The sequence below is a fragment of the Terrapene carolina genome, unplaced genomic scaffold (genome assembly GCF_002925995.2).
Source record: "Terrapene carolina triunguis isolate 2854851 unplaced genomic scaffold, T_m_triunguis-2.0 Scaffold96, whole genome shotgun sequence".
Lineage (NCBI taxonomy): Eukaryota > Metazoa > Chordata > Testudines > Emydidae > Terrapene > Terrapene triunguis.
Window position 1 is genome coordinate 18868003 of NW_020664447.1, and position 26548 is coordinate 18894550.

The 26548-nt window shown below is 39.1% G+C and overlaps 1 protein-coding gene across 2 annotated transcripts; it reads right to left on the reverse strand.

The window, feature by feature from the left end:
- Window positions 1–358: 358 nt before the first annotated feature.
- On the reverse strand, window positions 359–25367 carry ZDHHC13 (zinc finger DHHC-type containing 13). 2 transcript variants are annotated; one of them, XM_024205063.2, is made up of 17 exons: window positions 25284–25367; window positions 23548–23684; window positions 22963–23085; window positions 21529–21606; window positions 19738–19882; window positions 18158–18222; window positions 16320–16482; window positions 15167–15292; window positions 12649–12782; window positions 11692–11792; window positions 8543–8667; window positions 7424–7486; window positions 6953–7046; window positions 5974–6057; window positions 3788–3945; window positions 2018–2115; window positions 359–1259 (listed from the first exon to the last, which is right to left on the reverse strand). In XM_024205063.2, exons 1-17 carry the CDS (start codon window positions 25311–25313, stop codon window positions 1121–1123), a joined length of 1863 nt encoding a protein of 620 aa, XP_024060831.2. In that variant the 5' UTR covers window positions 25314–25367; the 3' UTR covers window positions 359–1120. The 2 variants fall into 2 exon arrangements, with proteins under 2 accessions (XP_024060831.2, XP_024060832.2); XM_024205064.3 differs by lacking the exon at window positions 25284–25367 and adding an exon at window positions 24839–24884.
- Window positions 25368–26548: the final 1181 nt, after the last annotated feature.

The following is a 26548-nucleotide window of genomic DNA, read 5'->3' on the forward strand; positions in this document are numbered from 1 at the left end:
CACCAGGCTAAACAAACTATACCTATATTGAAACTAAGAATTCTCTGGTTTTATTTCATTCTATTTTACTACTAATCTGCTAGTAATAGATCATATTTTGAATTTCCTCAGTTTATTGCTCTCAATCTGGGCTTTTTTCCCCGTCTCCATAAATGTCACTTTTGTTCTTCTCTACTGCAACATAAACCTCCCAGTAGGACACAGTGGGCTCATGCTGTGTGAAGAACATTTGACATCTCTGAAAAGTGACTCACATTAGACTATATATTCTCCAAATATAGTATTAATCCCTTTACATTTATCAAGGGCACAAGTATATTACTTGGGACTATGGCAGCCCTATGCTTGTAGCCTGAAATAATGTGAAACAATCTTATGCCTGTACCATTAGGTTTTGGTCACATACCTACTAGTGGTTGAGCTATCCATTTCCAAGTGACACTGGTATAAACGAGTGCAAGATTTAGTCTTCCGATCAATTCTTGTTAGATGTTTAAAGTAGCAAGATAGGTCTTTGCTGCTGTTACTTTTAATGGATTTGTAAATATGTAAGTTTCATACTTTCCCTTGAATATTTAAAAAAAAAAAATCAGTAAATATAAGCATGAAAGCTAATTTATTTAATGTGAAGGCAAACAGTAAGTCTAAACAGTGATTCTGTACAGATTTACACAGTATAAAGACAAATAAGTTATCAAAAATACAAACTAGTGTTAAAAACTTTTTGAAATAGCCAATTCAAAGATGTTAAAAATATTTTATTTCCATTAACAAATGTGTTCTTTGTAGACACATGAATCTGAAAAATTAATCAAAAGGTATTAAATAAAAATTCTGGAGTGCTGTATAAAAATCTCTCATAAAAATATATGTTGAGTGACATCTCATAGTTATATGAAATTTCAAGTTGTTTCAGTTGAAAGTACATACAAACCACCACAGCAATTCTTTCACATCTGTTTTGCTGTAATTTATGATCACTTAACTTTACTATTTAAACAATAGTAGTAATATAAAAAATTAAGGCAAGAGAGTTTCAAAATAAATTGCAAACAATATAAAGAATATCCAGTTTTATTTAGCTTTCAGCTCAGCTCTAAGAATTCGATGTTGCTTTTCTTCATACACAGTGAACGTTTTTACCTTTTGCTGGATGAAATGTTAGAGTATATTGTTTAGTCCAGTCGACTATGTTGGGCTTGAACATACCAAAGCAACTGCACTGAAAAAAGTCTGCAAGGTTCTGGAAACATCCGTGACTGGAAGTCAGAGAAATATCTATTAATAAACTTAACAAAAGAAGAGGGCCGACACAGCAAATATGGTACACTAAAGAGCATTTCAAGCACAAAACTGACAAGGAGAGCTCTTGCAGAAGAAATAGAAAAACAAACACATTTTCCTCCTAAATAGCCTTATCTATTATATTTTCATAGAGCCTTTCCAGCCCATATTACACTTAAATGTAAAAAAAAAAAAAAAAAAAAAAAAAAGAATTCAATAAGTGCTCTCTCAGCCACCAGCACAAAGACAGTGAGAAAGTAAAGGATTTCTGTTGAAGTAGAAATCTTGAGGGCCAGATTCTCTGTTATGCCAAGTTTTACAGTAGATGGTTATGTCACCCTGATTCTCTGCTTGGCCATGGGGTAAGTTAGAGCCCCCGTGGGATTTCTCTAACCTATAAACAGTGGGCAACAATCCCCAAAGAGTGTCTGTCAACTGAGGAGAATCAGATACTTTGGCTATATCTCCTCCCTGGAGCCCTGTACAGAAGGGTTCCACAGTAGCTGATTATCCTGGCTCTTCACCCACTGGAATCACTCATCTCCCTTGCTAGAGAGTCCCCTGGTGTGGATCAGATTCCATCCCCCTTGCATAACTCAGAAGAGGAGGCATATTCAGCAAACACCTAGTAAACTAACTTTTCTTTGGCACATACGAAGTAGTTAAACATATTATTATTAAAAATGATTAATTCCATTTCCTTACGAATAATTCTCTTACCAAAAATACTTACTTATATGGAGTTTTCCTGAGAGAAGCAGCATGCTTAGAACACTTGCTCTGTATCATGAGGTTTAGTCTCTCATGTGAGGTCAAGCCCAGAAATGCAATCTTCAAGGTGGGTGTGGTGGAGAGAAGGGAGATAGTTGAAATGTGGATATGTTAAAGCAGTTAAAATAATGGAGACACCAAAGAATTTAAATTATTTTTTTCTGCATATTTAACACAAAGAAACTACAGTATAAGTTATTTACAAACATGCCACTAAGGCAGTGATAGAAACCAAGAAGTTGGGAGTGTCAATGCCAAAACCGAGAACTCATCCTTAATTGGTTCATTGTGCCTAGATATTTGCAGAGGTGAAAATGCATGACGTTACCACTCAGAATACAGAGATGGGAAAAGACCTATTACATCACTGAAGCCATCTCCTTGCAAGAACAATGTGCAGTAATATTTTGGCACAAGAGAGCAAGAAGAGGACAGAGTTTGAGCCTTAGTTTTCAAATTTCCTCAACTGCATTTTTACATTTAAGTATTTTTGCCTATAATTTCCCATTGCCTTTTCTGTTGTGTAACATTATATGTTAGGTCACAGAGATATTTACGAATTATTGTCTGGCTGCTGGGCAACCTCAACAAATAGCTTGTTAGAAGTCATTAAGTAATATAGGTTGACAAGCTACTGTGTACACAGCTAAGAAGTTGACTGTAAATATTCTGGCTGTTTCCAAATATTTTTCCACAGTGTCAAAAATGTTTAATATCCTTTAATATAGTCTAATCTATTTTTAAACACACACAGATCAGTGGTTTCTGAAGAAACCTAGGAAGCTAATTAAAAAATAATTTTAGCTCAATAAATTTCTTTAACATATGCAGATGTATATACAGCAGACCCTAGTTTTCTGAACACTGGTAAAGAAATCAGTTTTTTGGATAAAACTACCAGCCTGGAACAATTCTGTATAGGAAGCCAAGTTATGAATCTTTGAAAAGCAAAGTTTTTTTTTTTTAAATTGCTTGATACTGCTAATCAGGGTAGAGCCAGGGTCATATATTTTTATCTTAATTGGACTTTAAATGGATTTATGAAGCACTGCTGAGCTAAAAACACACATTTCTCAGTTCAGCACTAATTACACTACTAGGCAAAATGATCAACCATACAATATTTTTAGAAATTGACACAATATTTTTAGAAATTGACACCAGTTCTATAGGTCACCTAGATTCTTTTCCTCTAAAAACTAATTTCTTAACAAAAATATTTAGGGAAATTAATAAAAAAAAAAAAAAAAAGAGAGAGAGAGAGAGAGAGAGAGAAACTATGAACAGCAGACTTCTGTTACAAGGTTTGATTTTGAGAATCTCTTCAGACTGAATATCTGAAATGATCTCTGCACAAATAGCCATGGAACCAAAGGCTCAGCGCTGGGGGTTTAAGATGTGGGTCATCCTTGCATATCACTGAAACTTGATACTGATGGGCCAAGGAAGGCTGACTATGCGCTCTCTCCTGCCATCTGGCAGCACTTTGTGTAAGAACATAAGGACATAAGAATGGCCATACTGGGTCAGACCAAAGGTCCATCCAGCCCAGTATCCTGTCTGCTGACAGTGGCCAATGCCAGGTGCCCCAGAGGGAGTGAACCTAACAGGTAATGATCAAGCGATCTCTCTCCTGGTGCAACATAAGACCTTTGATAAGACAAGTCTGCCAAGGAAATTTTTAAAATTTCAAAGTCCTCAAGAAAAGCATATAAATGAAGCAAAAAAGTACCTGATAAAGCTGAATAATTAGCATCAATGAAGACCATGAAGTATGAAAAGACACTAGTGTAAAGATGTACAAAACCCATGGAGAACAAGACACTATCTGTGTAAAGTAAGTCCACGCTCCATCTTGCCGGTAAGTTGTTGCACAATGTTCTGACCAATCTGAGAATGAGTAAAAAGTTAGCCTTTACTAAAAAAATTAATAAACTATCTAAGAACAGATTAAGACATTCTAGCATGGAACCTGACATTACAAACTCTAGAAACAAGATTTCTAGTGTTACCACTTACAAAAACAATACAGATACAGTTACTGAATGCATATTGCATGCAGCATACACATTTAACAAATTACAGTTGGTATCAGAAATCACAGCAAGTTAATTTATTACACACTATGCAATATACTACAGTAGTATGGTTCACTTATTCAGGATACCTCGAAGTGAGCCAATTTAAACTAAAGATAAATGTGAATTGAAGCTCCTGTCCTACAAAGTCATCATAACGACCTGTGAAGATTAGTCTGCCAAGATGGGATAAACAGACCTTTATTGTATTATTATTAATGTGCATTTTTATTTCATGGAATGGGTACCCTGTGCACTGGATGAACCTAAAAGAGTTTTTATAAAATTAAATGATGATACTGCAAGGCAATGACTACTCCTTGACTGGGTTTAAATAATAATTAAAAGCATCTACAGTTTGTGACAGTCACCTTTTTGTTTGCATTTATAAATCCAAGGAAATAAAAATGAAGTTAATGGAGAACATATTCAATCAATGCCAAGGGGCTAAGCAGTGCTTCACCCAAAGTTACAGAGATATGAAGTGGATTTTTTTTTTTTAAAGTCTCTGAGACATCTACAGCCTGGGTTACATGCTATTACGTATAAAAATCTAACAAACTAGGCAACTTCGTTTTTTAGGCTCCAATTCAGCAAAACAATTATGTACTTAACTTTAAGAACATGCTTAAATCTCACTGAAATCTTAGATTTAAGTTAGTTTTAGGATTTAGACAGCTAAGAGCCTTCCTTGGTTTTGGATCAAATGCAATGTTTACTTTAGGAGAACCCTACATTCTTGCACACTAAAGGCTCTCATTGAGGTGCACGATAAGAGTTCAAGATCAGGCCTCATTTCTTACACTGTCATATACCCACTTTACTTCCCTATATGTTAGTACTCCTCTCATTTTCATATAACATTACACAGAACACAAAGGCCAACTCCTTGTTTGGATTTTTCTTTGATGTTAAATATCGCAATTCACACTCAGGAGGTCACACCATAAGGGCTTTTAGTTCATTAAAAAATTTCTGAATCCTCCAATCAGAGAAGAACTTGTGAGCTCCAAGGAGATGAAACATGTTTCATAATTTTCCAGCTTTATTTTTCTAACCAAAGATGCAAATACACCTCTACCCCAATATAACACTATCCTCGGGAGCCAAAAACTCTTACCGCGTTATAGGTGAAACCATGTTATATCGAACTTGCTTTGATCCGCCAGAGTGTGCAGCCTCGCCCCCCCGGAGCAATGCTTTACCGTGTTATATCCGAATTCATGTTATATCGGGCCGCATTATATCGGGGTAGAGGTGTACTATAAATTGAACCCACAAATCACATCTCTCAGGAAAGTGGCTGCTTATGAAATGGATGCAGGATGCTTCCTAGGAGCAACAGCTGCGGGAAAATAATTTGCTCTTTCTTTGAAACTATCACTACATTTTTAAAGATACTCTTGGCACTAGTCTTTACTACAGACTTGTCCCCAATAACCACAAGATCAATAAGTGTCTGTGATAATATATTCAGGACCACATTTTCTACTGCAGGCAGAAGAGTACAAGACCACTAGCGTGTACACACACTTTTATTCCTTACACCTCTTGAATTTTGTTTCTAGTATAACCTCCATTTCTCTTCTGATGTCACATTTCCTAAAATTGTGGCTCTCTATAGCAATACCTTTTAAAAATATATAATTTTTGAACTGTTATTAATACTAGACAAAAATTTAACTAAAAGCTTGATCATGAGTTCAAATATGCTGATTGTTCCTGCACAACCAAGATCAGGATTGAGCCACAAAATGACAATATATGAAATGCTAGAAAATGAAGAAAGTATGCAATAGCTCCTTGAAAATGAAATGAAATGAAATGTATGAATACGTACAGAGAAGAGTTCCATATACCATCCAGACTCCAACCATAGTTAGGAAGAGCAGAAACAAGATGAAATAATAATGGTTGCCAACACCTGTATTTGGGACGATGAAGAAAGTACTTTTTATTGTGTATTTTAACACCATTAGTATTTTCCCAAAGTTCACAAAAGTAGAAAGATATTCAACATCATTCAAAGAAAGTTCTGACTATCCCTTCCACCATGCTCAGTAAATTTTACCACAGCTTGACCTAATTCCTTCCCAACTTTCTCATGCTAGTAATCCCAGTTACATCAATGGAACTAATGAGAAAGGTGACAAGTATTTAGTCTGTATTTGGAGCTAGCCTTAACTAGCAACCCCAACTCTGTTCTAGCTCAAGATAATCACCTCATTATAAAACAGTAAAACTGTACTACTGCTATTTAATTTAGCTATCTGAGCTCTGTGTTCTTCAGCATTATGAACTCACATGTAAAAAGACAAAAATAGACTGTCTTGGGTATCGTATTACACAAACTATAATCTCTCTTTAAATCTTGATTATAAATATGTTCAAAGTTTTACATCAGAATTACTTCAGTCTAACAAATATCTTTGTATACCTCACACAGTGCAGTGGAAATTCTAAATATTTACCTTTCCAATTTACAAGTAAAGTTACAATAACCTAAACATATGCTTTAAAAAGACAGTCCTGCAGCTTTAAGTCCATAACAATCCAAGCCTATCTATCTTTTTCTCCATTTCCTCTATAATGATAGTGCTCAGAGCCCCAAGGAACCATTTTAGCTCCCTCACCTTAATGGCTTCATTTCAGAGACCACACAACAAAGGAGAAGGGCTGGATACAGATCTCACTGGCTGTCAATGTCAATACCCATTCATTTATCAATCACAGAAGTTAACTAGATAGTGATATTAGGTGCTGTCCTTCAGGAGATTAGCACAAGGTGTCTCCAAGTATGCTAAAATAAACAAACTCACCTATGCATTGTCCAGTCCACAAACAATGTTGGTCATATCTAGCAGTACATGAGTTGCAAGCAATGCAATGCATGGATCTCAAAGGCTTTTTTACCTAGTTGAAAGCGGAAGGGGAAAATGCAGTAATTCATTACATGCATAAATCACGTAAGCCACTTATTTTTGCTCTACATTAAAAAAAAAAGCAGTTCCCATTATAGACCAAACTTTTCAACATAATTTAAATGACACAGTTATGCATTTTTCCTTTTATAGGCCAACTAAAACTATCTATAGTTGTTTAAAGGATTATTTGAAATTAAGGTTAAAGGCACAGAGCCTGCAGTCCTCACTCATGTGACAAGTAATACTGAAGTCAGACCCAAAGGATAACAAAAATATAGTCCTCTTATTCAGAGAACTATGTACATAACACCCAGTGCATCAAAAAGGAGTAATATACATGAAACATGCAATAAAAACCTCACTTACAAGACATGATGTGCAAAATGTTCTGAAATCCAAGTGGCCAGCTTCTGCAAGAGTAACAATACTCTGAAAGACACAAGTTATTTTACAATTCTATTTATCTAATTTTTCCAGGGGTGTCAGGAAGATCAGGGGCTTCTTAAATACTATCAAGATGACGAGTCCTCTTCAAGTGTCAAGTATTATTATTAAAGATATGCAATCAAAATATTTACACTGAGATGAAGCTAAATGATTTCCTGGAGTAGACAAAGAAAGGTGCACAGATTCAAGGAAATGCAAGATGGAAGAGACCTATCTGGTTTGGTCCTCTAGTACCCCAACCATGCAGGACGTTGTTTTTTATTTTCTTTTTTTTTTGTGAAGTAGTGCTTGTCCAGAATAGTTAAAACAATTCATATAATATATATATTAAAACCATTCTCAATTTTTAAAAAGTACCTCTCATGCAGTTGGTAGTACTTCTGACAGATAACAAGGGCAGAGGCTGCCACATGTGGTGTTCCCCCCACAATCCCAAGTGACCATGAAGCGGACCATAGTAAGCTACCTGTTAATTGCATGGCAACTTCTTGCCCCTGAATCCTAAATGCAATTGGGTAACAGTTGCCCATTACTTTTCCCAGGTTTCCATAATGTTTAACAAGAAGATCATGAAAATGCTCTTAACAAAACTTATAGCACCCCTAGCGCTGAGCATCAATATAACTTAGAAACACAAACATGCATAACGCATTATAAACATATGGAAACCACATGAGACAGTCACAGTTTGTGGGCCAAGTTTTCTATTAATTTATACTACAGACAACACCAATGGCATTTTATTGGGTAAAACCAGTGTAGAATTCAGCTGCATCTCAAACTTCAACAGACAAAGACATCTATGTGAGATGATGTAGAGAGGAAGTTATTTTTTTAAGAAACCAGTGATAAGAGAAATAATTTACAATATATAAAAATAGGTAAGTATTAGCTGCCACTTACGGTACTAAGTGTTAAAATAAATCTCTTCGAAGACTAAAGGAAACACTACTGTTTAAATATAAAAATCACAGAAAAAACAAATGAACAAACATATTATACTGTGGTATATTAAGTTGTTTTGTTGAGATAAAATACCTTTCTTCTTTCTTCTTCAGAGACCTTAATGTATCCAGGATCGGTTCTCCATGTTTTGTAGAAATAGTAGAGAAGACCCATCACGCTGAGGATGAAGGGGATCTGGAAAATTGTGTCTGCTAAATGTAGCATTCAGGTTAAGGAATATTGTTTTACATAAATTTATCAATATTTTGTCCTTACAATGATTATACTTTAAAATTAACTTGCACTGCATCATTGTAATTTTACAAGTATTTCACTAATAACGAAAAAGGATGGACTTCACTTTTGTACAATCTTTGTACTTCATAGAGTCTCACACAGCAAGGGCTTTACTGTTTTGTTCAATGTAGTTCTAGAGATTTACTATCACAGTTTATAACTTACAAGCCAAATTCAAGACCAAAGATCTCTTTTTCCCTCTCCTACAGAGTTCAGATTCCTGCCTTTGACTACACCCTGGAACACACATCCCTTCTCCACCAGTAAGGAATATTGCATATAAGGAATGACAGTAAGAAGGAACATATGCTAAGACGACATCCACTAGTGGAGGATCTCACAGGCCAACTGACAATAATTCTACTACCAATCACCCTCAAAAGGAAAGACATTTATAGGATGGAAAAAGAAAATCCTATCAGCATTCTGTTACAACTCAAGATCCTGGACTAGATGAACTCCTGATTTGATCTGGTATTTGATCTTTTTCTATTTCTACCCCATGACTGACCAATTTAATAATATTTATAAGTAAATATATACTGTACAAAATATACAGATAGGTACACAGGTTTTAGGCATAGTATTATGTATATAGATATTTGCTGCACTACTGTTACACTAAGTGTAAAGCTTTTATATAAATGAAGATACATGTGTATTATATACAGAATTTTTACACCCCTCTATTACAAGCATTTATACACAGGTTCGGGGTGGGGGTGCTGAGAAGGGCACTTAAACAAATCACACCAAGTTAAGACTGGTATCTTCCTAGGTACAGCACTGTGCACTTTTAACTCAAAGTTGTTCTCTCTTGCATATTACAAATACAATGAGGTAACTCAGTGGCTAAAACCAAAAATGTTACTCTAACAAATATTGATATTTTGTGTTTTGAGATGTAATCTCTTCCATAGCTCTTATCATGTTTAGTCATGTGCAATTGCAGGACATTCTCTTGTGAGCCCATATGGTGCTGTATTTCCTTGTGGATATTGTTAATACTCTGCATCCGTTTCTGTTTTGTAGATCTGGGGGAGCAAATCCAGAACATACTAGCTGGGAGTTTAGCAAAGTATATGGGAAAGGTTCAACAAACATGTATAAGTATGTCCAAAGAGTTTGGCTCTACCAATCAAAACATTTACACCACACTCATGGATCTGTGGGTACTCCCAGAAAAGAAATATGTACACACGTAGGAGGATGGGGGAAAACGAAAGGAATGGGACCTACTTGCCCACCACTTCTCAAGTACTGGTCAGGGCTTTCTGTGTTCATTTTGTTCACTATTTCTAATGCACGACCAGTTAAAGGTTTTAATTTTTAAGTCCAGAAACAAAGGATTGAACTGACAAATCATTTAAACTTACAGCTAGAAACTCAAATTCCACATTTACACACTGCAGTAACAACAAATAACTTACTTACAAGTGAGACAAATATATACATGGTTCCCAGCTGGAATATACCCACCACAGAAATTAATCCTGATAATCATATTAAGGAGATCTCATTAGAAATAGTGCAAAAGAAAATGCCACTTAAGGGATGAAGTAATTAAAAATGTAATGCTACTTAATGTAGGAATATATTACTGCTGGTTTAATACAGAAATTATTTTCAGTTACAAATATCTCCCTAAAGGCCTTCTGTTTTAATGGAAATGTTTTACAAAACTAAAAGATAAAGCCCTCCGTGCAACAACAAAGCAGAATACAGGATAGTGAGTGCAACAACACTTGTACATCGCTTTACACATACTATCAATCCATAGCCTGTTATAAGAACTGAAGTATGTTAAAGAAAAGCCATACACAGAGAATGCAGCTCAACCCCTGAAAGTATCTGAAGGCAGGAAACTTTTGAAGTGCTATTTAAAAAAAAAACAATAAAGCAGCAGCAAAAGGAGTTCTGAATCACTGTCCTTTTAGAATGTGGAGATGTCATTTACTTTTTATTTATCTGGGCCCCAATCCAGAAGGCATTTAAGCATGTGTCTGAACACTGTGCTTGATCAGAGCCTTGATGAGCGAGGTAGGTGGCCACATGAGGAACTAACCTGGAGGGAAAATTGGGTTTAAAAATGGCACACACTAATTTGTATTCAACAAAACATTAAAAAAAAAAAAAATCTACTGTTGTGCCTTCACATTTAAACCAACTTGTTATCTGATGGCACTGCTTAAGTTTAATCACAGGAAAGCAGAATTCCATCTCCTGGTGCCCCATGTAACATCCAAAAGGTAAGAAGGCAAATCTTATAAACAAATACACCTCTACTCCGATATAACGCTGTCCTCGGGAGCCAAAAAATCTTACCGTGTTATAGGTGAAACCGCGTTATATTGAACTTGCTTTGATCAGCCGAAGCGCGCAGCCCCGCCCCCCCCCGGAGCGCTGCTTTACTGCGTTATATCTGAATTCGTGTTATATCAGGTCGCGTTATATCGGGGTAGAGGTGTATATGTTCTTTGTTACTGGATCCCCTCTAACAACCTCAAAAATAAATGCATAAGTGAAATTGAAGCTTACTAAAGGTAAATGTTCTTCAAAAGACATTTTACCATGCAGGCAAAATGTAATTTTAAAGTAATAATGAACAAAAGCTTTTTATACATTTTTACTCAACTAATAACTCTATTTAAAGGAATATTTGAATATAATGGATAAAGCTTGAAAAGCCCAATCTCAATACTATCAACTATTGCCCCAAAAATAAAAATGTATTATACTTAGCAATTATTCTCTAATCACGTAAACCTCAATTTCTGTCCACTGATAGCCTTCAGATAAAGTAGTTCAAAATTAAATCATCCCTTCCTAATGGAAGCAAAACACCAACCCTATGTACACTTGCAAGTTAGTAGCAAAAGCATACATATTTGCAGGACTGGGGCCCAAATGTATTTGGCATTTCACTCCTTGAGTATAAAGGATATCAGGCAGGAACCAGACAAACCAGGTCATAGACAGCCAAAAAATGGAACTTAGCATGAAAATTGCTGGTAAATATTTTAGGTTCTTGAGCTCCACAAATTGCCTGAAAGACATTATTAAAAAACATCTATTTCCAAGCCATATCAATTCACAGTCAAATATTTAAAAATGTATTATAAAGATGTATCATGTTCATTTTAAGTCGTCATTTAAACTGAATTATAAACTACTGCTCAAAAAGCTTTTGTGGCCGCCTATGGCATGCCACCTACAGTGCTGCTCTGTAAAGGAAATGTCCTGAAGAACACTGTGTTCCAATCTAATACAATGGCAACAGAATCAGCTTCTTCATTGATGAATACTCTAACATGCGAAGTGTACAGTCTATGCTAACTCCTACACAAGGGCAGTACCAGTATCATTTCAACAGACACTAGTTGTAAGGTGTTGCAGTGGATTAGAGGTTGGGGGTGATGCTAGGGGGGAGGAAGATTTCTCAAACACAATCCAGGATCTTATCCCCAAGGGGAAAAAAGGTTACGCTAACATACATTTTTGTAATTACTGTTAGAGGGTAAGCTCAGTGTGTAGCAAGATCAGACCCTCAACAATATTTATGTTTAATTTATTTTTGTGTGCGTCATTCATTTAAAATGGAACAGTATGTCTGAACAATTCTTATCTACCACTTAGGTTTACTGTTACTGGGAGATTAAACAGTTTTTTGCATTTGTAACTTTGTTACCTTCTGTAATTGTTTTGATAAACATTTAACCATAGGAGTCTTTAAAAACAAAACAAAAACAAAAACTTAGCGGGAAATAATTATTTTAACCAGTTAATTTACTTACTTACAGCTGAATTGAACTTATAAGACCCTCTGAAGGGAATACTGTATGAGAGACATACAAAAATAATTCTTATATAAATACATGCACAGAAAATCTAAGTGCACAAACCTTGTAAGCAGACTTATCCCGAAAAATATGAAGAGAAGCAGACTTCCTTTCAAAAGCCAAGAATCGGAACTTAAGTCCATTATGTATCCTATAGCCCACATCAGTGTCAAGGAAGACAGCAACAGCAGGAAAAACTATCAAAATGATTAATGTTACAATACTATATCTAAAATATTACACAAAGTACAAAACAGCACATGACACGGCAAATGCAAGATCCAAAAATTAATGGGAGTTCAAAGGCAAAGAAAGAATTCCCTGAGGACAAACAAAACAAGCGGGAAAGCAATATCACTATATTTTGCATTAAAGTTTTTCTCTACAACCCATCTCTTCTTCAATCTGTTTTCTAACTCTGTTCCAAAAGACTATTTTAACTTCTTAAACCAAATGCTTTAACTGCTGTAGAATATTACTAGTTTCAGAAGTTTCTCTTAAAAAAATTGTGCCATAGGAACTGTAAGTGTACTATTTTTCTAATAAATAGCAAACTACAAATTAAATTGAAACCATTCTTCAATTATACAAACCTCCAGCTCTTTATTAACCACATTAGTTGAGAAAAGGTCTAACATCAGACCCAATGAAAGGTATTAGAATTTAAACAAATATTAATTTCCTATTGTACATCTCAAAAAATTCTCATGCTACATTTTGAAACCAGTTTTTTTCTTATAGAAATTAAATCATTGCTGAACCTGAAAAAAACTGACAGATGGTTTTGCATCGTCTTGAAAGTGTACTGAAGCAATTCCATTAGTTTTACCTCAATCAGCTTACTAGAATATGAGCCTAAGATTCCATCAAGTCTACCATGGATCTTGCTACGCATGTCTAATTTACTTTAAAAGCATTTACATACTATGACTAAACAAAACCCCAAAATAGATACAGAAGAGTGCTGGACCATTATACAATATTCATACAAGAATAAGGACATAGGCCTAGGGTTACGATATTTTAATTTAAAAAAAGGAGGACACTCCGCCCCAACTCCACCCCCAGCCCCGCCCCTTCCCCAAAGTCCCCGCCCCAACTCTGCCCCTTCCCCTTAAAGCTCCGCCCCCTGCTCCTCCCCCTCCCCTGCTTCCCGCGAATCAAATGTTCGCGGGAAGCCTGAAACAGGGAGGCAGCAGGTAAGCTGGGGCTGGGGCGGGGCGCGACCCAGTCCGGTCCCCCCGGCCGACCGGCTCCCTCTGGTGGCCGGCCGGCTCAGGCGTCTCCCGCCTGGCTTGGCTTGGGCCCCCGGGGCGCCGGCCCTGGTTCCAGCCCGCCCTGGCTCTGCCGGCCCCCGCGGCTGAGCAGCGCCGGCCCGGACCCAAGCCCCACGACTCCTCCCTCCCTATTTTCCCGGACATGTCCGGCTTTTTGGGATTTCCTCCCAGACGGGGATTTGAGGCCCAAAAAGCCGGACATGTCTGGGAAAACCCGGACGTATGGTAACCCTACATAGGCCTAAATTTTCAAAAGCTGATAGTGATTTGGAGTGTTTCAGTTTCTAGATGACCAACTTTAGACCACTTAAAATCCTGACTTCTAGATGTCTTAAATTGGGCTCCTTGAAATTGAGGGGCCACCCCCCTCAAAAGTCACTTGAAAATTTAGGCCTAATTGACTAACATAAACAGTACTCTTTTCAATGGCTTAAACCAGGGGTGAGCAAACTTTTTGGGCCGAGGGCTACATCTGGGTGAGGAAATTGTATGCAGGGCAGGGGGTTGGGGTGCGGGAGGGAGGGAGTACAGGGTGTGGGAGGGGGTATGGTGTGCAGGAAGAGGCTCAGGGCAAGGGATTGGGGCAGAGGAGGGGTGCGGGGTGAATGAGGGGGCTCAGGGAAGGGGGTTGGGGTGGAGGAGGGGTGGGGGGTGGGCTCAGGGCAGGGGTTGGAGTGCAGGAGGGGTGTGGCAGGGGGCTCAGGGCAGGGGGTGCAGGGTGCAGCAGGGAGCTCAGGGCGGGGGTTGGGGTGCAGGCAGTGGGCTTAGGGCAGGGAGTTGGGGAGCGGGGTGCAGGAGGGTTTCAAACTCTGGCCCGGCGCCGCTTACCTAAACTCTGGCCCAGCGCACACCAGGCCAGGGCAGGCTCCCTGTCTGATTGCCCTATCCCCGTGCCGCTCCAGGAAGCGCTGCGGCCCCTGGGGGAGGAGGGACAGTAGGGCTCTGTGCGCTGCCCTTGCCGCGCCTCCAGGTACCTCCCCTGAAGTTCCCATTGGCCGCGGGTCACCATTCCCGGCCAATGGGAGCTGCAGGGGGCAATGCCTGGAGGCAAGGGCAACGCACACGGAGCCCTCTGCCCCCCTACCCAGGGGCCGCTTCTGAGAGCAGCGCCGGGTCCACGGGGGACAATCCCGCGGGCCGGATCCATAGCCCTGAGGGGTCCGGATCCGGCCTGCGGACCGTAGTTTGCCCACTCCTGGCTTAAACGGAGGCTAGATTAGACTACATAAGTCATATACATTAATATATATGTAAAAATGTCTACTGCTGTAGTCCATGAATTGTTCCTATATGAAAGAAAATACCTCATATTTCGCTAACATCCTGAGTAACCTGGAGTTTTTTCTGATTCTCATTTTTTCTTCTTGAGTTAGCATATGAATAAGCAAGCGATTTTGAATTTGGTGAGCAAGGTCAAGCGGTGTGTCTCCCTTTAAAAATAGAAATTAAAGTTTACTTTTCTAAATGTGTTGTACATTTAAATAACTACCAAGAAGTAACAGAAAAATGGAATTATTTGGTGGATGTTTATTTTTCAAACTAATTTAAGTTACCAATGGCAGGTTTACTGCAGACACACAATAAAATTAAGTTAACCAAGTAGACTTGGTTAAAAAAAGGAGGACACTCCACCCCAACTCCACCCCCAGCCCCGCCCCTTCCCCAAAGTCCCCGCCCCAACTCTACCCCAACATTTGTTCTGGTTGCAAATGTTTTCAGTGCTAACAAATCTGAATTATCAGCTGTACGGTCTATATTAGGAGATGCAATAATCTGAAGTTCTAGCAAAGTCAAGGTAAAGAAATTTTGCATTCCCAACCACAAGGGGAAGGCAAGAAAAGTATAAATAAGGATGGTATTCTAGGATTCTCACATGAAAATGAAAGACGATATCATATGCTTCCCAGTGTGGATAGGCAGACATGCATTAGTTCTGCTCAAGCTAGCATGTGAAAAAGAGCAGTGAAGCCATCTTAAAAGATTTGTGTTTTCAGAGGGAAGATGTCCAGCACTTATGAAAGTCAGGTCCCTTTAAGGGTCTCAGAGCGGACACCCAAAAATCACTAGCCACCTTTGAAAAAATCTCTGCCTTAGTACCTATTCCTCACAATTTCCCTCTGAGGTAGGTATTATTATCCACATTTTATAGCTCGGGAAAATGAGGCAGAAATGTCAAGTGGCTTGCCTAAGATAAAAGGACATGGGTGTTTGTTGAAGTAACATAGCCATGAATGTGTGTATTCAACCTATGCACCACACAAAAACAAATCCCCATCTACATTTTAGAAAAAATGAATAAGAATGCCAACCGGTATGGTCGTATTCAGATTCCCATTATAATGGACATCAAGGTCCCAATTACCTGAAACAGGATTAGACAGAGCCCTCAGATTGTTTTCTGAAGTAATTTCACATTGTTGTACTACACAGAATGAAATGGAATTTAAAAAATTGTACCTTGACATTTTTTATGTCCAAATTAGATCCAGCATCCAGCAGTAGCTCTACAGCATTAACATTTCCTGCTGTAACTGCCCAATGCAATGCAGTATTCTTCTGAATTTTGTCTACAGCACTGAGAGAAGGATTAAACTTTAAAAGAAATCCAGTGGGTTCTGGTCTAGATGAAAACAAACAGGATATACAGACCAGTTAGCAGACAGAAGACAACTTAGATTAGAGATAAACACATTTTTAAAACACTTTATAAACTAAATTAATCTTCACACCATCATGTGTCTATCCTCATTTTAGGGTGGGAACAAAGACGGACACAGTTGTCAGTGATTTGCCCAGGATTACGCATCTAGTCAGTAACAGAGTCAGGATTAGAATTCATGACTTCCTAGTAGTTATTTCTCTAAAATACACTTCCCCATACTTCTCTCGTATGCAAACGTCAAAGCTTCATGTCCCGATTCCACAACCAGAGGATAGCCTCTGTATCGGGGAGGCTAGAAATTGTAAACCACCCTCGAGATGTCAGGTTGAGTATTCTTCCACCACAAGTTGTTGTCTGCAATGCTGCCCCACAATCACAGCATGGGGATGAAACCAAGTTAAGCCAGTGTACAGGTACGGCAAGTCTGGACAAGCCAGAGCGTAGCCTTATTGAGTCTGGTCCCGAATCTGCGGTCAAGTGGACAAGGAGGCAGATGCAGCAATGGACTCCCAAATTTATTTAGTGTTTAAGTAAATTTTCCACCAATGCTTCCACTCTGTGAGAACATAGTTTTCAGCTCCTTGGTGGCATAGTCTGTGTATGGAAAAAGGCCAGTCATGCTCTTGTCCGGAAGCAGGTGAGATGCTGTAGCAAAGGGGTGTTGAGTGTGACACCATGGATGATCTTTCCAGTCCACAGGAGTGGGATTTCTGCCCTGAATATGAGCAGGCCTTTGAGTTGGCATTGTGTGTCGTTTCCTAACTGAGAATAGGGCAATCAATCAGCTGGAGACATATTAAGTTGGTTTCATCTGTCACAGCTCTCCAGGCAGAGCTAACAGTAATGGCATCTTGTCAAAGGTCTGGTGGAGCTATGTGCACTAGCACATACAGTCTGGAGGTCAGTGTATAGTTCAAACAGCTAACAGCAGGAGTATCAACAAGTTGAGTGTGGTGACTGCATGTTTAGTCAGGTATTCAGCTGGAGCAAACACCAGATAAAGATGTACAAAGGACTGAAGGATCTGCTCCCTAGGAATTTTTCCGATAGTTTTCGTATCAAGGAGGTAAGGGAAGAGTTCTTCATTTTTAGGTGTTGCAGGTGAGGCCGATATATCAGACCACTGTCAAGTTTTACTCCCAAGTATGTGACAAATGTCTCGAATGCCTCACTGTTTGAATGCTAGTAAGTATGAGCTATATGTGTAGCTTTTCCAGAGTATCAAATTGACTTTGTACTAGCCTAGGGCTCTGCCTTTTTCCTACTGTGATCCTACTTTCACCTATTTTTCTGGATTGTGGGAGATGGTTTATAGGTGCTGGCATTTGAAGACCACCAGTACTAGTGCAGAAAGTAGGAGTCTTCATAAATAAAAAATGAATAGATTCATAGAGGTGCTCACAAGTTGTATTTACAGACACACTACTTCCATGATACCTCCCTCCCCCCCCCCCCCCCTTTTTTTTTTTTTTTTTTTTAAGGATTTACCAATCAGCTGAAATAATTTGTTCTGGGGTGAAATTTTTGGCATTTGTAACCTCTGATTAAAAGTGATGTATTTCATTATTCTAAAAAGCCTATGAGTTATCTGGGTGCAAGAGGATTGGTAACTTTTTAGTTGTCCATTACTTACCCAATTACTTTCTGTGCTGACAGCATAAGAGGCGTTTGTCCGCTGAAATCTGTTGTGTCTACACTCTGAGTATGAAAAGATATTGAGATTATTAGATATAAAATTATTCATAGATTTCAGAAAATAAAAGATACTCTGCCAGATACTCAGCTGGTGCAAGCTGACATAATTCTACTAAAATTAGTGAAGCTAGGTCAATTTACATCAGCCGAGAACCTGGAACTCACTTTAGAAGGAATTCCTTTCCTCTTCCTTTCTCTCAATTCTTGTATGTAGTTTCTTTTAGTACAGGTAGGTAGATTCCAACAAGAATAATTCAAGAGAAAATTCTTCACTAGTTTTCTGCCTATGTCCATCTAATTCTATAAGTTAAAATAGCTTTACCACATCAGTATATTTTGGAAGGGAAAAAGAGAGATTATTTTTTCTCCTTGTGTAAGGAGAGGTTGAGGGTGGGGGGGAAGGTGAAGTAGTAATCAGTATGCAGTATAGAAAAGGAAGTCAGCTATAGCAAATAAGGAAATAACCAATTTTCTACCACTTGTTCACTGATCTCTTTCCCTCTTATTTTCTCCCTTCTCGAATTACACATTCACATTTTGAAAGCAAGAATTAAGGTTCATGTACAAAAATGAAGTATAATACAGATTGAATTAAAGGGATTTTAAAAAAATTTCTAGAAGATTCTCACAGCAATTGAGGTAGAAGAAGAGTCTTCTTAAGCATGTTTGTGGCATATACCATCTATACCTAGACTCCACAGGTTAAAATTATTTTACTACAATGGGCTCTAGGATAGAGAGAAAATGTGTTTATCAGATTGTATAATCTTATTGCAAAATATGATCTGAGCAAAGGGTCCAATACTGCAAGCACTTACACACATGCCTAATTTTACTCACAAGATTAAATCTATTAACTTCAGTGTGACTACTCACACGAGCTAAGTTACACACATTTAAGGGCTTGCAGGATTGGGACCAAAGTTTTCTAGGCAGTCCTGCGTGACACTGCTGGTCTGATCACAATGTTATCCAGCAAAAAAAAATTCTCTCTGATACATACATCACACGGTCTCATTTCTACCTTTAAATTTAGCTTGCCACAGGTGCATAGTGGTGAAGTTTTAAAAAGAGTTGAGAGATGACGAGAAAATATTGAAAAATACAGTGTCAGGTTGATCATGTGTTTTGTGAGCTTCAAATAACAGGCTGTTACAGAGTTCCAGTTATTAACTGAATAATGAAATACTATCTTCTAGGATGTGTTTCAAGGATATATTGTCAGTTATTGGACTTAAATGCCAGTTATATTGCACTATAGGTTTGCATAATGCTGAACAGGATTGCTTATGTATTTTGACTTCTAAAAAGACAGGAAGAGGTAAAAAAAGCAGGAAAGGCATTACTATGTATCTCTTTGAACTTGTGGCATAGTGAATATTTGCTTAAAAACTGCTTATCTATAAGGTTCTTTTTTAATTTAAAAAACAAAACCCAATATAGATAAAATGTATTAGCAAGAGAGACAACTAGGTAGGAAACAACATTTGGGATATCTGCTGCATAACTAAAACATACCTGGCCTTTTGATATGAGATAAGCTATTATAGGCATATGCTGAAAGACCACTGCTAAGTGAATGCTGCTGTATCCTTCACCGTCAATAAGAGTAGGATCTGCTCCACATTTTAACAACAATATTACCATAGATAAATGCCCTTGCCTGAAAATAAATATGAAATTTTCAGAAATCTTTAACATGTAGATACAAGTTATGAAAGAGCACTATTCAAATTCATACTAAAAGAATCTTTCAGACTGACTGACTGACCATCCAATAACGTGGAAAACCACAGGGAAAGCTTTAAAGAAACTTGTTAAGTTTAACTTAGACTATGTCCTAAAAGTATATTTAACCAATGATTAAAATTAACCTTTGGAACAGTACTGAATATTTACTAAGAATTTACTTTGCTGTCTGTGTGGAAAATCCTAGCATTTAAATTAATATTGTTAATAAACGTGAATTAAAACATCCCTTGTATATGAATACAATGTATCAGTCACTCCAAGAAGTCTATATCTTTTGCTTACAGGATCATTAATACTTTATTCTCATTTGTACTTAATGCATCTAGGAACATTTCAATTTGGTTATTTAAACCAGAATCATATCTCTGGATATGGGAAATCTAACTTTTGACCACAAGTTTGAGCTACTAAAAATTGTACTAAGGGCTAGTCTAACACTTGAAAGTTACTTCAGAGTAAGGTAGGATATGAATTTAAAGTGAAACAGCTATTCAGGAATAGTTCCCGGTGTGGACACATTTATTTCAAAATGGATTAAGCTAAACCCAGCAAAAGATACTCATTCTGGAATAAGAGTATCCACACAGAGAGCTATTTCAGTTAATTTTCCTGTGTAGACAAGCACTCCATTTCCTTTCCTGACCAGCTTACTGAAGTCCTATCTTGATGGGCAAAAAGGGTATGTTCTTAAATTATGTTAAACCCAACTGATTTAGCTAACATGCTAACTCACACATTTTTAGAAGTCTAGTATAGACACAGCACAGTGCCTTTAATACATGCTAAATTGGTCAAGCTGAAGCCTGGGCTCCTCCCTTAAATCCAGCTAACACATTTGAAACAGTGTTAGTTGGCCATGTTGCACCCTGGGTGGGTCTTGGCTATAACGTGGCCAGCTTACTTGTCTTCAGAAGCATTGGCCTGTGTCTTAACAGGCATTAAGAGGAATTTTCAATCATATTACTATGGTAATACAAATTAAAAAATCCTTTTTGCCCGTTAGACCTCAGACACAAGTTCTGAATATTAAGTATTGCTCCATCCACAGCATACAGGGCCAGCTCCAGGCACCAGCTCAGCAAGCAGGTGCTTGGGGCGTCCAAGGGGAAGGGGCGGCATGTCGGACTCTTTGACAGCAATTCAGCGGCGGGTCCCTTGGTCCCTCTGGGAGGGAAGGACCTGCTGCTGAATTGCCGCCGAAGAAGAAAGCGGCGCGGTGGAGCTGCCGCCGATCGTGATCGCGGCTTTTTTTTTTCCCTCCCCGCCGCTTGGGGCGGCAAAAACCCTGGAGCCAGCCCTGATAGCATAGGCCCAAAACATGGATGTACATGATTATAATACATAACTAAATAGTAACATTTTTCAAGCTCCACAATGGTATGCATCTGGGTATCTGAGGACAGGTTTGGGTGCTAATATACACATACAAGCTACTGTTCATAAATAAAAGAAATGCAGAACCAACTAGGATGAAGATACTAACTAATAAACAAACAGCAGATGTATTGTATTATTTAATATCAACAGAAGTATAACTGGCATCTATAAGTACCATACCTAATGGCCCAGTGAAGTGGAGTTGAATTTAAATCTCCACCTAGTTGATCCACTACTGCACCTTTGGAAATATAAAACCTGTGTAACAGCAATAAAATAAAATGGTTGAGTAAATAAGAGATAGATGAAAAACTAATACTTAGAGAACAGATTGCCCTACTAATGATTATTGTTGTAATAATGACACTTTCACTGGACAGGCAAACACACAGATACTTTTACTGTAACAACTGCTGTTTGAAAAAGATGCTGCATTTAAAGAAATACAGTAATTAGCAATGCACTTATATCATCAAGCACTACACTACTGACATTTGTATGCTATGCAATTTATTAGTTCCACACTAACTAGACCTCCTTCCCCCAATTAAAATCTGCCCTGCGCATTCTTGATAGTGAAATCAAGCAAATGCTTAAGTATTTGCTGGTTGGATCCTTAGGTTTCAGTCCTTCAAGCTGCTTCATGTGAGTGGACTCCCACATTTGTGCTGAGCCCAACTGAAGTCAACAGCTGTTCGTCTACACGGATCTCATCTTTTAGGGCTTTTTGTCTACATGGTGTGTTAGCGTACACCAGAGATGTGTAAATTCTAACGTACACCAGTGTCTCATGTATTAATTGGCTCAGGTTGACACTGCTAGTGTGCACTAAAAGTTCCCTAGTGTGCACTGATGTAGTCCTGATTCAAACAGTACTATGTTAACATGCAGAAGGGAACTTTTAGTGCACAGCAGCAGGGTTTACATTGGTGAGTTCGTGCGCAATATGCTGGTGTGCACTAGAATTTACACCCTAGCTGGTGCGTCCTAATGCACCACGTAGCCAAGCCCTTAGAGATAGCAAAAGGGCTGATATATACTATTTAATGTATTTAAAATTGCATATCACAGGTTAAATCCTGCAAGACACTGAACACCCTCCATTTCTATGTACTTCAGCAGGATTGGACCCCAAGATGTGAAATCTGTGTTGAAAGTTGAGCGTTAATTCTCTATTTTACTATTTAGAAAGAATTGGTTTCCACTGCCCTCTCTTTCTCGGCTACTCCAGGGAAGCACCTTGAAGTTCCAGAAAGTAAGAACTCCCATCTGAAATATCTATTAAGGTATTGACAGATAAAAATTTGGAGATGTTCATTTCAAATGAAGATTTTAAAATTTTATTTTGTACCTGAAACCTGGGTGTTCAGTAACATACTGGATTTCATGTATTGCACAAATTCACATTAAAAGAAAGTGAATAGTAATACTATACCATTTCAGCGGCATAACCTATGCAGACTGGATATAGGTAAGTATATTAACACAGTATATGCTATTGGTTTCACTTGGTTATGAAATAACAGAAGTGAACATGAAAGACAAGAAAAATATTCTGCCTAAATTATTTATTTACAACTATATGGTCATACGGACACAGATACTACAGCTTACTTTACAAGATCCAGTCTGTTGTTTATTGCTGCCCAATGAAGAAGTGTCACATTTTCTTTGTCTGGTTGTCTGACATCATATCCTGCTTCCACCAATTCCTTGCACCGCTCCAATATGCCATATCTCAGGTAAGAAAAATATTCAGTTTTAGTTGTGATTCTTTAGTATTTTCTAATTTAGAGGTTTTCACATATTCAAAAAATAATAATAATAATAATAATAATAATCTCCCATTAAAGGCCTGATCCAGCAGTTCCTACTCAGGCAAAATTTCTTGTTGTGTTCAGTGGAAATCTTTCCTGAGCAAGGATAGGTGCTGGACTGAGCCCTAAATTAGTTAACACATACAACCTTATACCAACTGACACTAATCTGGTTTAGCCACAGCTATTTTTATATTGCTTATGATTAAAAAACATTGTAGAGCATGGTTTTACAGTTCTTTTTCTGATATTATTTAACGGAGGGTGAGGGGAATCGCATATTCTGCTCTGTTAAGAAATAAATATTACAAATGGCTTTAAATTTAAACAACCTTCACAAATTCCCTTATTTAATACAAAATAGAATACACAACTGACTTACTGTGTAGCTTTGACAATATCGCAGCTACTGTAGTCCTCCACAAGTGGAAATGCTGCTTGTATTTTTGATTGATCTTTATGGATGCTATGCCAATTCCGTGCTTGAGGCTGATGGGGGCCATGGCTGTGATGTTTACACTGTGGGTTAACAATGAAAATATTTACCAACAAATATTATTTAAATTAGACACTCTTTGGGGAAGGGTTTGTGTCTTCCCTATGTAGAAAGCACCCAACATACCTGGGGATGAGGGGAACACTACAGCAATATAAACAAATAAATAAATTTAAAGACATCATTAACATTAATCAATTAAGACATTGATTCTGCATTTCTTAGGTGTCCAAAGCTCTCAATGAAGCCAATAACATTTTGGGGGCGAGTAGCACAACACAAAGAATACAGTTTCAGATACGGGCTCAAACCTGTAGGGCACTCAGCACCTTGCAGGATTATGTCTAAGCAAAAAAAGGGATGTGTTTACAATAAAGCTACTCTAGAACAATGGTTTCAAAGTTTATACAAACAGGGTATAACTTTGTGTTGTCATGCACAAGAACCAACCAACAAACCAGCAAAAACACAGTTATAAAAATATTATAATATATTGTACTCATTTGTATTCATTTATTCACTTCCCTTCCTAAAACCTTCTGTGAAAATCAGTTGCTGTTTTTTCTTCCAGAAAAGATTGCATTTCAATAATTGGAGAATATTCCTGTACAAACAGGCTAAGATTTTGAAACTTAGGTGCCTACACTTAGGCAGTTAAATACATATTTAGGCACCTAAATAACAGTGATCTGATTTCCAGAGCTGCTGAGCACCTGCAGGACCCTCAAAATTGGATCACTTTAATTTAGGTGTGTAAACATTTAGTTGTTTGAAAATACGGTTAAATCTGCTTCAAGAAGGAAAAATTTATTATTCACAGCATGATCTGTTTGTCAGTCCTAAGTGAGTAAGGGGATGCTAACCCACAATACTTTTCATTACAAGTATCCATCTTTGGGATTAGCTGGGATGATATTTTTCATTAGGTGTACAATATTTTGTTTCCAGGTGCATCCCTACTCTAATCCATCTTCACTCTGGTCCAAGATAACACACACATTCCAAACTTCTGCGAACTTCCCTGCAAGGACTGAGGCCATGTGTTGGTTCTCTCATCCATTTACCTGAACTACTGATTGAAATTGGGAGGGGCGGGGGGCGAGAGAGGAGAAGAGGCTGGGACGGAATACAAAAAAGCTACAGAAAGGTAAGGGGTGGGGAGCAACGTGGAACACACCATTGCTACCTCCTCTCCAACGGGCCACCAGCGCCGGAGGCGGACATCAATAGCGCCAGGGCAGGTACCCCGTGGTGGGCACAAAGCTGTACCGGTGCATTTGCTTTCCCACGTGGAACAGGCAGACAGGTGCCTGTCTCTAATGACACCTCACTGCGGCTGCGAAAGGGACAGCAGAGCAGCCTGACCCCTCACCCACTGCTGATATGAGCCCCCAGCACTGTCCATACCGAGGGGAACCAAAGCCTCGGGGGGGGGGGGGGACCAGGCCAGCATCTCCCCCCCGTGGGGCGGGGCGGGGCCTCCCCTCCCCAGCTGCACCGCGCGCCCATCTCGCTGACCCCAGGCCCCTCCAAGGCCTCTCCTCCATCCCCGGCCACCCCTTCGCTCCACAGCCGAGCCAGTGAGGAAACCCCGCCCCCTCTTCCCTGCGTCCCCCCCTCACCGCAGGGCCGGCCCCGCCGCCCCCCTCCATGCCGGCTGCTCGGGACACGGCCCAGGACTCTCACTTCCTCCGGCCGACTCCAGCTTCCTGCCCCGCTTCCTGGTTACCGCCTCGTCCCGGGCGCTGCCAATCACGGGAGGAGTTTCCCAGGGGTGGGCGGGGCTGGGAGCTGCCGCTGTGTGGGCGGGGCCTGAAGCGGGGTAACCCTCCCCACTCGCACACGGCGGAGTCGCTCAAGGCCTAGGGCAGCCGCTGGGGCAGGGCCGGGGCCTCGGTCCCCGGCTCCCCCCAATATTCGTGGAAGCCAGATGTCACACCCCTCACATGCATGGCACCCACAAGTCAAAACCCACGGCAAGCTCAGGGCCCACCCAAACATAACCCTAGCCCCACATCTGGCTTCCACATCGTGGGGTGCCCACATGTCACCTTCCCAGGACAACCATGGCACCCAGATGTATCTTCTCCAAGGTGTGGCTCCCACACATCGTCCCTGTCATGTGGTTCTCCCATGTCACCCACATAGCAGAATGTCTATTGTGCCAAATATGACTTGCTTCATGATGTCAGCACAACCTAGGGTGACCAGATGTCCTGATTTTATAGGGACAGTCCTGATTTTGGGGTCTTTTTCTTATATAGGCTCCTATTACCCCCCACCCCGATCCTGATTTTTCACATTTGCTGTCTGGTCACCCTAGCACAACCCCATTAAAGTGTCATGTCTTGTCTACAACATCACCTCATCACCTAAATATTTCCCACACATTGTATTGGTACACCATCATGATGCTGCAGAGCATAATGAAAAGTTTTATCCAGGCATCACATTGCACTGGAATATTGCACAGTTTCATCAAAAGATTGTTAAGGCCCTGATCCATATAAAAAAATTAACAAACTGTCACAGAGTTATGTTACGTTGAAACATCATCATGCCACAACATGCCACAGTGTTCTCAAGTTGCATGACAATGGCATCATGCTGCAGAGGAAGACATCATGATGAAGCCACATCAACATATTGTCTGAGGTCAGTATACCCTTAAAATATGTAATTACATTGCATTGTCATAGTGTATCACCCATACAAGGGCTGTTGCATGATGAAGGTGCATCAAAATATGATCATGTCACATCTATAAATCACAGCTCAGCAGCTCAAAGTTGAAAGGTGGTGTCATTTGATGACTCCAGAATTATTCTGGGATTATGTTTGCAGCTCATAGGATTCCCCATATAAAATCAGGACAATCCCTCTAAAG